The sequence below is a fragment of the Podarcis tiliguerta genome (assembly GCF_965153285.1).
Source record: "Podarcis tiliguerta genome assembly, chromosome: 3".
Taxonomy (NCBI): Eukaryota; Metazoa; Chordata; class Lepidosauria; order Squamata; family Lacertidae; genus Podarcis; species Podarcis tiliguerta.
In genome coordinates, this window is record NC_139536.1 from 66336197 (window position 1) to 66348570 (window position 12374).

Genomic DNA, 12374 nt, shown 5'->3' on the forward strand with positions numbered 1-12374 from the left:
TCTTGACAAGGCTATGGTACTCCAGTACTAACGCAACACAATTTTAAATTTTTAAAGAAGATTTAATTGTATTGTTTATAGTATGGACATATTTGCCACCCTGCACTTCTTTGGAGGAAAGGCAGGATTTATTATTGGCATCTATCTGTGTCAAGAGACAATGGAGTGTGCCTCTGGGGGTGAAGTCAAATTGCTGGAGAATCACAGCACCTGCTGTTGCTGCAGAGACTGGTAACTTGTAACTGCTGCCTCCCACATTGTTTTTGCCTGGGTAGTGTGTTTGGAGGTTCTGGGCTGACCAGATGACAAAATCCTTCTCTTTGCCTCACTGATATGGACCAAAGGAAAGCAGAGCAAAACTTTAGCTTGGCTGCAGGAGTTGCTGGAAGGAGGCGTACAAGATACCATTCAACCATTTTAGGGACTCCATTCTGGATTGTCTCCTTAGTCTTTTCTTCCCCCGAAGATGTCATGCATAGCAGCAGATAAAATGCCAGATAGAAATTTAATAAATAAAAAGTAGCACTATGGTAAACATTTTGGTATGCTGTTGAGGCATAGCTGCGTGTACACTTCAGCATCTTACCCTATGGTTGGTATCAGTGCTATTTTTCTAGAAAAAGAGGTGCCAGAACTCACCGTGAGCACTTCCCTCATTCTCTTAGCATGGCAATGGTGCCCGCCTGAGAGGTGGCTGAACTGAGTTCCGTTGAGTTCTGGCTGAAAAAAATCCTGGTTGGTATGATCTAGTAGTTACAGTGGTACCTCGGGTTACATACGCTTCAGGTTACAGACTCCGCTAACCCAGAAATAGTACCTCTGGTTAAGAACTTTGCTTCAGGATGAGAACAGAAATCATGTGGCAGGGGTAGCGGCAGCAGCGGGAGCCCCCATTAGCTAAAGTGGTGCTTCAGGTTAAGAACAGTTTCAGGTTAAGAACAGACCTCCAGAACGAACTAAGTTCTTAACCCGAGGTACCACTGTATAGGCAGGACAACACATAGGATTTAGTCAGGATGAAAAGAGCATCATGTTGATGAGATTGCTAGCAGCAGATAATGGTCCGTCTACAGTTGATCATGCAAGAATATGCCATCTGCTCTGGAGTAAAAATTGTTTTTCTGCCAAACAAGGCGGGAGAGAGTCCTAAGGCTTTTGACTGTAATAAATGTTCAGACATCTAAACCAGTTTGTATAGACTCATCCCAAGGCATATGACAGTCTAAATCTAAAGTAGTGTGATTTGTAAATGTAAATTTCTTTTATAGGTTGTGAACTCTTTGGGCAGAAGTAGTAGCATTTGGGGAAACTTATGTTGCTCTGAGGCCCTGGGATAGAGTGGGATATGAATCCAATAAAAGAGTAGATAACCTTTGCTAGTAGTTTCTAATGTTGCACATAGTAATTCTACCTAAAGTCATGTGAGTTTATGTGCAAAATATGAATTTATACAAATAATATTAAGCTACAATGAAATGAACAGGACAGCTTAAAACCAATTAAAATATAGTACAAGTACTGTGCTATGTCTGTGTCTAGATTCATCTGTGAATTTTTAGCCTGCCTAGTGCAACCCCTCCCAATGTTGTTCACAAAATTAAAACCATTTAGAAGTATTAAATACATTATAATTATATACACTAGCAACATTTCCCTCCTTTATTTAAACTTTACATACTACTTTTCATCCTACACCGTAGCATTGAAATGTATATCTTCATGACAATGGTCAGCCATGAATCTGATTATCATTGTACCGGCCAGCCATGGGAAATTGGAGGATTGGTACCTCTGATGTACGTATTTGGTCACTCATTTCCCTTAAGTTTTAAGTCTCTAAGGTTAATGCCTCAAAGGATGGGTAGCAAGGCAAAGCAGTACCTGTTCAGGTTTCACCCAGCTTAAAGTATATTGGTAAGGAGTTGGACTGTGGACTACTTCCAGGCCCAGTTCTGAAAGCTAGGAACTTGAAGCCACTGGCTCATTCTGCAACCTTGGTGTTTGGTGGCTCCCTTCCCACACTTGGGAAGGCACATTGTAGGCTTACCAAGGAAAGGCTGTGAGTCAGGTTTTTCAAAAATTAATAGCTGCATTATTTAAATAAATGTGCCAGTGCTTCTGAAATAAACAAGGGATTTCATGAAGAAAGGGCATTGAGGAGCACAGCCTCCGATAAGAAATGTCTTCCATTTTATTACTCTCTCTCTCTCTCTTTTTGGAATGGCTAGACTACTCAAGGTTGTTAAATTATACAGTGCATGCTTTTATCGTTCCTTTTTGTTAGGGTTGAGAAAAAAAATACTTGGAGTATTTTCTTTCCTGCAGGGCTAATGTGTAAGAACTGAAGTGAGGTGGAAAAAAGTTGCCTATCAGAAATGAAATTGTTCTTAATATCTCTTTGGGGGAGGCTTGCATCATGAGTGGCCCAGCTGCGTTTGTGTTTCTTACCATATTAAAGCAATCTTTGTCTATGTTAAAAGTCTGATATACAGAGTAGATCACAAACTGAACAGTTTTTCCATTCTTGTCTGGTGCAATCTTTGCACTGTTCTTACTCCTTTTTGTCCAACACAATGCATTTTTAAAACTACTGTAGAGGCCATTTGCCACTTATGTGGGGGTTATGTTCTGGGCCCCTGCACACATACGTGAAATTGTGTAAAGTGGGGAGCACCCTTTAAATGCTCTCTCTTTCGCTTTTTCTTCAATCCAATCTGAAAATACTGTGTTCAAAAATATCAACAACTAGAATTAAAGCTCCGGGGGCTGGCAGGAGGCTGTAGGATGAATGGAAAAGCAGTGTCAGTAGCTGCTGCTGCTGCTGTGCTACCCCTCACATCAGCTGTTAGGGAGGCTAAGCAGCGTAAACAAAGCCCTGCTGCACCTCCAGTCTCTTCAGGGCTCTCCATCTTTCTTCTGGACTCCAATTGAACACAGATCTATTGAATGCAAATCAGACATGATGTTTAATACCTCATTTTCAAATATGCCCGTTAAAAAAATAGGTATGTAAGGGCTATTTTTATTAGGAACCTGGCATAGGGCTGCCATTACTGGGATTTCACAGGTGGCATTGATGTTCGTGGGGAATTTCAAAAATGTGGTGCTTTGTTCTGAATCGTAGGAAGTCAATTGAAAAATTGTGATATTTTCACATTTTTGTAAAAAAAAGCTTAATAATTTTTGGGGGTTTCTAATAAAAAGCTCAACAAATTTTTAGGTGTCATTTCTTTAACTTTTTGAAATATGTCAACCCTACCCATATGGGGAAGTTTAAACTCTTTGGATTTTTTTGGGGGGGGGGGTGTCACTCAGATAAGGGAAGCAATTTTTGTTCCCTTGCCCTACAGCCCTCACTCCCAAAATATACTCCAATGTGTTGGAAGACCCCCCAGAATAGATTTGGCATGGGTGGTTCAGGGGTTTGCAGAGGGGAGGGAAAACTACTGAAAAGCACTTCTTCTATACAGCTGAGTATACAGCTGAGTAACACCATTTGGTACAATGGTTCCACTTCTGCTATGGTCTTGACCAAGACCTCTCTCCTGCCAAAATCTACAAGCTGCAGGAAGAAAGCCTCGTTGGTACCCTCACATACCTTTAAACACACAGACACACAGTTGCAAATGATGTCTGTAGGGTTGCATTTTAGTTTCATCCAAAGTTGTCTTTTAGATGAATATTAGAAACAGGACTGGTTACAAATCAACACAAAACCAGGCTTGGGTGGCCATAGTTGATTTACTGAAGCCCACTGAAATTGGTGTGTTTAAGCATATTTAAGTGTTGTGATAGATTGTGGCAGTCAGTGGGACCCGCTAGTAAACCCTGAGCCATTTTCAGGTGGATCTCAGTGCTACATGCTGTTGAGTGTCTCTTACTTGCCTTCTCTGCTCCCTAGCTGTGTTTGGCAAATGTTTTAGTTTGACTCATGCTAGCACCAGCAGCTCCTTGCAAGCTAGGTAGAGGTGGCTAGGATGGAAAAGAAGTTTGTTGGTTAAAGAGGAACAAGGCCTCTGAGGAAAAATGTCCAGGAGTCATGTTTAAGAAATCTAGAAAGAGGAGGGAAGAAAGAAACATGGTTTGTTTGTTTTTTTGGGGGGGTAGGCACAAATTGAGTGTGAATGGAGATATTTCAGAAGATGTGTAAAAAATAATTTCAGGGACATGCAGAGGTGGGGAGAGGGGGGGGAAAAAAGCACTGGCCACTTAGAAGCCCTAAAATGGGGAGACTGTCCTACTATCTCCAGAACAAATGTCTGTACTCAGCATATGGAAAGCTGACCTATGTAAATCTTTGCTACAAAGGAAAAGCTGTGGCAAAGAATTTAGCAGTTTTCAAAGCTAGATTGAATATCAGCAGAAAAGGATGCCAGTGATTGCTAGTGGATTATGCCAGGTGTTTTCCTTTGCCTCCCCCCCCCCCCCAATTTTGTGACAGGCTCTTTCTTTGCACCACCATTTTGTGACTGGAGTGCCTTAGTAATTTTCAACCATCTCAAGTGAGCCTTGTGAGTAGAAAGTTTTGGAATCCCTGATTTAAGGAATAACATATTTATTTGGTGTGATTATAAGTATGTACTCTTGCCTGAGAACACAGGATCAATCTTGGTCAACTTATTCCAGCATTCTTTGCAAGAGTCCCAGCAACCAGGAGGCAAAAACTGGTCCATCATAAATTGGCCAATAGCCAGTCTTCTCTGCGCCCCAGATTAGATGACTCCAAAGGATTCTGGCCACCCTTGCGAAGCTGTGGTCAGAGTCCCCATCACTCCATTTCCAAAAGGGGTCTCTAGGAAGGTGTCTCTGCTTGATATTAAGGGACAAGTACGCACAGAGGAAGAGAGATGTTCCATATGTGTATATTTTAGCTAAACAAAGACATATAATTAATTAATCAATTAACTAATATAATGAAATTTGTAAATGTAATTGATAGGTATTGTTTAGTTTCAAAATGTTTTGCTAGCATTCCTGCTTACCTTTATCACAAAAAGAAGTCAAGCCTTTTTTGCTTTTGCTAACTTAATGTACTTATTCTTTAATATTAATGTATTCTTTGTACTTGCTGTCATTTTAATAGCACGATAAAACATCACTTTTAATGACATGTGTCATTCAGTACCATGCCACAAAGTGTCAGATTATTTTGAAATTCTTTTTTCTGAGTAAGGAAGTAATCTTTTATATGTGTATTTGTGCAGGTAATATATGCTTTGAACACAAAGAATGATGAACATGAGGCTGCTATTCAAGCCCTCAAAGATGCTCATGAAGAAGAAATCCAACAAATTATTGCAGAAACCAGAGAAAAGATTCTGCAGTATAAGAGTAAAGTTTCTGAGGAAATGGATCTCAAAAGAAAAATCCAGGTTTTAGAAGAGTCATTGGAAGATCATAAAAAGATGAAGCATCAAGCTTTAACTGAGTTTGAAGCATATAAAGACAGAGTTGAGGATATGCAACTTTGTGCAGAAGCTCAGCATGTTCAGCGTGTAGTAACTATGTCACGGGAAGTAGAAGAAATTAGAAAGAAGTTTGAGGAGAGGTTGCGGAGTTTTATACAATTACAAGTACAGTTGGAAAAGGATAAACGTTCAGCTCTTGAAGAACTAAGAGCTGCACATAGACTTGAGGTCCAGGAACTTGTAAAGACCCATCAGAATCAGAATGCTACTTTAAATAAGGGACAGGAAAAGTTAGAAGAATTACACAGGCGGGATGTCGAAGAACTGAATGCCAAAGTTGAAGAGCTAAGAGTGGAAAGAAAAAAGCTAATTGAGGACTATGAAGGTAAACTCAGCAAAGCTCAATCTTTCTATGAGCATGAACTTGATACTATGAAAAGGTCCCAGCTATTTACGGCTGAAAGCCTGAAGACCTGCAAAGAGAAGGAAATAGAACTAAGAAAGGAGTTTCAAAGCCAAGAATCTGTTTTACGAAAAAACCTGGGAAAGCTTAAGACTGAATTGCAGATGGTACAGGATGAAGCAGGTGGTCTACGAGAAAAATGTCAGAAACTTCAAGTAGCACTCAACACAGCAGAAAACAATGTGCAGGTGAGATGAGAATTGTTACATTATTTGTTTAGAACAAAAGTAATGTAACCTGTAAGAAGTAATGATGGTTCACCATTTGTATGTTGATTGTGAAGTTTCAAGTCTTTGTCACTACCACTTGGCTGTTTCACATCTTTCCTATATACATGATAAATGATTTATTGCATACTGGACCTCAAAGACTCAGTTGCTGGGCTTTTCCTCAACACAAAGTGGTTACACATAGTGGAAAGCATTACAATGCTTCTGTGTATAGTTAAGGGATAGAGTGTTCTACTGGGTGTTCCATATATTGAATATGCAAGGAAATAATTTATGTGTGCATGAAGTTTAGCTAACAGTTTTAACTTCTTTCTACACAAAAGTAGTTTCTTTGTCAAACAAACAAACAAACAAACAAACTGGTAAAACGTTTTGAAGTGGCCTTTGGTTTCTTATCTGAGCCAGATGGGGAATGTCAAACTCTGGTTGATTTTGTCCCTTCCTATATGGAAACTAATATTGACTCTGCTGCTTTTGGTATTTAGGTTGTAAAAGTTGTGCAAAGATAGGTGTTTATAAAAATACCTGCTTTGTTCATTTACTTACACACAAGTTTAGTTGAAATAAATGAAAAAGATGTGAAGCTAATTGATGATACGGTTGTATCCAAAACATAAAAATAATTTTGAGTTACTTACTTGTGAGGTTTTAAGCTGTGATCGTCAACTTCTTTCATATGTTGTACCAGACGCTTCCTTACCAAGCAACTTGAGATCCAGACACCTTCAGAGCAAGGTTCATACCCCCCATGCTGAAATTGGCAGGTGCCCTCTCAGTGTGAAAGGTGAGGACATTCAAGATGAGTCTCTGTAGTGCCTTGTGGGGTGCTGTTCACTTGGGCACTGCTATTTCCCTTGCAAGTTGTCTGAGAAGTAGTACTGCCCAAACCAAAAGCAGTGCATGGAACATATCTGCATATTAGCCTTCATAATGGCCCTAAATGCAGAAGCCTCTTGGGAATCCCTCAACGTAGCACTCAAGAGGGGTGCAGTACTGCTATTTTAAAAGTTTCACACAACTGTTTTGGCATGGGTAACCCTACTTTCACATCAGGGAAGTTGCATAATCCAGGCAAAAAAGCCCCATGAAAGCTTCTCTTTCTGAGATAGCTGCACTTCCAACACTCCCCACCTTAAATAGAGAAATTCCTCACGTGCCCGTCTGTTAACATTTAGTCATGTACTGCTTCTCTCTCAGGCCACCAGATGCTGAGATGGGGACAGGTTGAAGCAAACAGCAGGGTGACTCCTACTAAAGGAGCACCAGTTGGCCATTCCTGATATAAAGGATCCAGTCATTGTATTTTCTGCTTTACCATATTGATGGTTTTTGCGGATGGATATTCCTTCCTGCTGCCTTTGGGACTTTAGATTGCTGAAGGGCCTGTTGCTGTGCTAGCTGCAGAAACACGTTGCCTTCCTCACCTTGCAGTATATTTAGAGGGTGAAACATTTAAATATGGCATTGGTTCAAGTTTATATCCAAAACTATGATACAGTTTTTCCAGGTGAAACTACAGTAGATTTTCTTCTAACAGTGAAAGCAAATGACAATATGAAGTAATTAACAGTTAAAATTGGCGGCTTTGATCCAGGGACCCCTTGGGCAAGCAGATGGCACTTATATTGATGCAACAAATTTGGGGTTGTATCCAAAGCAGTGCCAGTGGAGTTCTGCTGATGTTTCTCCTCCTCCACCCCATGCTTCCCAAATCTTCTCTGGAGAGTCTCCTAATCCTCCAAAGCTGATTTTGAGGTTGGGAAGTGCAGGGGAGAAGAGGAATAAAAAGTTCTGTTCAACCAGCACACATCTCTTGCACTTCTGGAATGGGAGCACTGGATACCACCCCACCAATTTCCCAGCCTCAGCTTGAAGCCACCAACTTCACTTTGGACACCATTTTAGGGGGTCCCCTGACCCAGGACTTTTTTTCAGCTTGAACTCACCGGAACTCAGTTCCAGGACCTCACAGGTAGGCGCCATTGCCATGGTAAGAGAACAAAAGGGAGCGGGTGGCACTGTGGTCTAAATTACTGAGCCACTTGGGCTTGCTGATCGGAAGGTCAATGGTTCAAATCCGTGCAACAGAGTGAGCTCCCATTGCTCTGCCCCAGCTACTGGCAACCTAGCAGTTCAAAAGCACAACAGTGCAAGTAGATAAATAGGTACTGCTGCAGCAGGAAGGTAAACGGCGTTTCTGTGCACTCTGGTTTCCATCACAGTGTTCCATTGCGCCAGAAGTAGTTTAGTCATGCTGGCCACACGACCCCCAAAGCTGTCTGTGGACAAACTCTGGCTCCCTTGGTCTGAACCGAGATGTGCACCGCAACCCCATAGTCGTCTTTGACTGGACTTAATTGTCCAGGGGTCCTTTACCTTTACCTTTTATAAGAGCATTGCCCTTACCCAAAGGAGTGGCTTTTAGATGCTACATAGGGGGCTGCAATGGAGTGAACTCAGAAAATATCTTTTGATCCTCTGCATCCTAGTCACATATTATGAAAAAACATAGTTTAGCACTGTGTGTGTGAACTTGCAGTCACATGCTCACTCTCCTCCATGGTAAAAGGTTGTTACCCTTCTACTGGGTTCTCCATTGTTTTGAACAGATGAGCACATAAACTAGACATGCATGCCAAAAGAGTTACTCTCCTGGGATGGGATGGTTACAGTGGTACCTTGGTTTACAAACTTAATCCGTTCCGGAAGACTGTTCTTAAACCAAAGCATTCTTAAACCAAGGTGTGCTTTCCCATAACAGCGGGAGACTCAATTTACAAATGGAACAAACTCAACAGGAAGCGAAACATGTTCTGCTTCCAAGGCAAAGTTCACAAACCAAAACACCTACTTCCGGGTTTGCAGCGTTCTTAATCCAAGTTGTTCATAAACTAAGCTGTTCTTAAACCATGGTACCACTGTATTTTGAAGTGTAACTAAGAAGCGGATGGGGGGGGGAGTTATTGTTTTGTTTTAGTTTTGTTCTTGTTTTTATTATGAATGTTGTGTTTTTATCTTGTGAACCACTCTGAGATCCATGCATGAAGGGTGGTATGTAAATTTACCATAGTGAATAATATTGATAATAAACTTTTTTGCAATTTAACCTATTTTGTATCCAATAATGGATTATGGGACTTTGGTGGATTTTGCTGCTTGTGACTAAAAGTTACTAAAACCTCTTCTATCCTTACCTCAAAACTTAAATTTGTATTCTAGCTTTCTTCTTTTCATTTTATGTAGGCTGCCTCACTGAAATCTCACTTCTGTGGCGTAGTCATGAACTCTAATAGTTCTTGAACATCTTTTTCTAATTACCGTATTTTTTGCACCATAACACTCACTTTTTTCCTCCTAGAAAGTAAGGGGAAATGTCTGTGCATGTTATGGAGCGAATGCCTACAGATGACAGGGGGATCTGCTGCAGTCGTGAGCAGAGGATCCATGGTTCCCCTTCCTCCATGGCTCGCTTTGAAACAGCAAAGCAGGAGAAGAGCCGCTGAGTGGGGAGGAGAGAGGGACAGAGAGCCTGCTTGCTTTAAAGGAGCAAAGTGGGAGAGGAGAGGAGCCGCTTACACGGGTCACCCCAAATTCACCAGCAGATCACAAGCATGTCCATGGCTACAGCTTGCACCAAAAAAATCACGTACCCACTGTTGCCTGGGGCCGCAGTGGTGCAAAAATGTGGTTACAAAGCATGGATCCACATGGATCCTCAGGATTTTTGCATTGGGCTACCCCAAACTCACCGTCAGATCACATGTCTGTGGCCACAGCATGAACCACAAAAACCATACATCCACTCTTTCGTTTAGAATATTTTTTTTCTTGTTTTCCTCCTCTAAAAACTATGTGCGTGTTATGGTCGGGTGCGTGTTATAGAGCGAAAAATGCGGTAGTTATCAATTGACAGTTCTTAGCCAATTCTCCTGCTTTTATTCCGCATGGGACTAAATGCATGTTTTAAATGTTGATTTACTTGCCTCCCCCAGCCCCGAAGACTAAGAAGTGGTTCTTCTTGCCATTCTTCCTGCAAATTTGATATATATTGTGCTAAATAATGCAGTCATTAATATTTAGTACAATGGCATTTTCAGTCTTCTGTCTCTGTGCACTTTAAGCACTTATCAATTTTCTATGACTGTCATCTAACATAGCTTTAAGGCTTGAAAAAGGGATAAAAATTATATATTGAGCATGCATAATACATAACATTGAGTTGCAATCAGTCACACATAGCTTAGTCATGCCTTTTTCCTTGTAAGCTGCTTTTTAAGTTGGCATATTTTCTTTAATAAAGTTCATTTTTGTAATGGGAACTTAATATGTTGTTCTAATTAAATTGCATTTTTTTTCTGTCAGGGCAGAATGCCAACATGTCTATACTATTACTGGAACATTTATTCTGACTTATCTGAATGGCCATATAATTTAAAAATGCACCATCTGAGAGGTGCTTGATGAGTACTTAGAACACAGCCCTCCTGATGGTGGAAGCCTATCTGGTCCCTTCTTTCCATTCAGAAAAATGTCTTCTATTTTTCATATTATCTTATTATCAACATGATTGTTTATCATGTTGCCGTTTTAGTATTTTTGTTTGCTTCCGTGTGTGTGTGTTGTTTTCATCGTGGAGTGTGAGGCTTGTGGGCCTGTACACCCACCCAGCCACATCAAATGTAAAAGGAAAGGGTTACATTTAACATTGTATTGTTTTCTGCGTTGATTGGGGGGGGGGGGATTAATTATTAGACACATTGGTACATCAGGCTTGTATGCAAGAGGCTCACAGACTTTTGTGACTAAAGCACTGCAAGAATGTCCAGGCAAGAAAGTTGCTAGCAGCCCTTGTTTTATAAATTGGTAAATTTCATTCATAGTTGTCCCATTTAAAAAGCATTACTTTGTCCTTTTAATATGGTTTTCTCTTCTCTTAGGCTCTTCAAAAACAGTTGGATGATGTCAAAGATGAGGAAATGTCATTGTTAAGCAAACACAAAGAGGTTGAAAGTGAACTAGCAGCTGCTAGAGAACGTTTACAGCAACAGGCCACAGATCTAGTACTAAAAGCCAGTATGTGTGCATTTGTTTTTATGTGCTTTGTATGTAATCTACCTTAAGTATATATTCAGAATGTTTTTGTTCAGTAGTTTAATGCAAAAAGCCTGTTTTATACAAAGCCTTTATAACCTTTAAATGATGAATTGAAAAGCTTATAGTATAACTCTTTTGTTATTGCTAGACTTTGCTTATATCAAGAGTGATGGGAATGTAGCAGCCCAGGCCAGGTAGTTTCTCACTTCTCCCACCAACCCACAGGTCACTACAACAAGTAGGCAGGGCTGCCCAGATGTCAGTTCCCTGATATCATTATGACATTGGGTGACAACTTCAGATAAGTTATCCATCAGCACAAATCATTTTATCCATCAGCACAAATCATCAAATTATTGGCACTGTCAAGGAGTGCTGCTTACTAAGGAACAATTGGGAGCACACTTTAAGTTCCCAGTTGTTCTTTGCACTTTTACCTGCCCCATACCTGGTGTCACATATTATGTCTGGTGTACAGCAGATATGTTTGGTTTGGGGGTAATGGCCTCATGTGTCTAATTTGGCCTGCAGGCCAGAGCTTCCTTACCCTGCTGTCTTAAATTTTGAACTTTCTAGCATATATGTGAAATATGGTGGAAAAAAATCATTGTTAAAGTCTTGAATATATAATGCAAACATACATACTGAGAGACTCCAAAACACTCAGTGTGAAGTCTTGTATTCTCTATTAATTAACTTTTATAATTTCCGAAGGGGTACCTCTTGCAGCAAAAACAACTGAATCTTGTGACGTTTTGAAAACTTACACATTTATTATGGCATAATCTTTCATGGATTGCCTTGCTGGTTTTTGGCTTGTTACTGTTTTACAATTTGAAGGCTGGTCCACACATTAGAACTCTCTTCTCCCCGCCCAGCGCAGAAATACAGTTGGCTTGAGGCACACAATTGAGTGAAAAGGTGCAACCAAGAGTTGTTACCGGCTTGATGGTACTGTGTCATGGGCCAGATCCAGCCCAGATGCTGGCAGTTATGCACTCCTGTTGCTGATTGTTCCCTACCTCTCTAAAATAGTAACAAAATCTGTTTCAGAAATTTTATTCAATGCAGTAATAATTTTGGGCACAACCTTCTGTGCACAAGCCCAGCACTGCTATTGATGCTCTTATTGAGTGTAGCCTGTTCAGGATCCTGGAAAAAAGGAGAATTAGTGGATTG

General features: G+C 40.5%; 1 protein-coding gene across 17 annotated transcripts in view; it reads left to right on the top strand.

Annotated features, from left to right (window-relative positions):
- FAM184A (family with sequence similarity 184 member A) overlaps nucleotides 1–12374 on the top strand; it is a 62436-nt gene that overhangs the window by 14761 nt on the left and 35301 nt on the right. For all 17 annotated transcript variants that reach the window (XR_014509944.1, XR_014509945.1, XR_014509946.1 and 14 more), the window contains 2 exons: nucleotides 5205–6059; nucleotides 11039–11174. Coding sequence is in view for 13 of the 17 variants with exons in the window: in XM_083435180.1 (XP_083291306.1) it covers nucleotides 5205–6059; nucleotides 11039–11174 (991 nt within the window). In the remaining 4 variants the exon portion in view is untranslated. The remainder of the gene's footprint in view (nucleotides 1–5204; nucleotides 6060–11038; nucleotides 11175–12374) is intronic.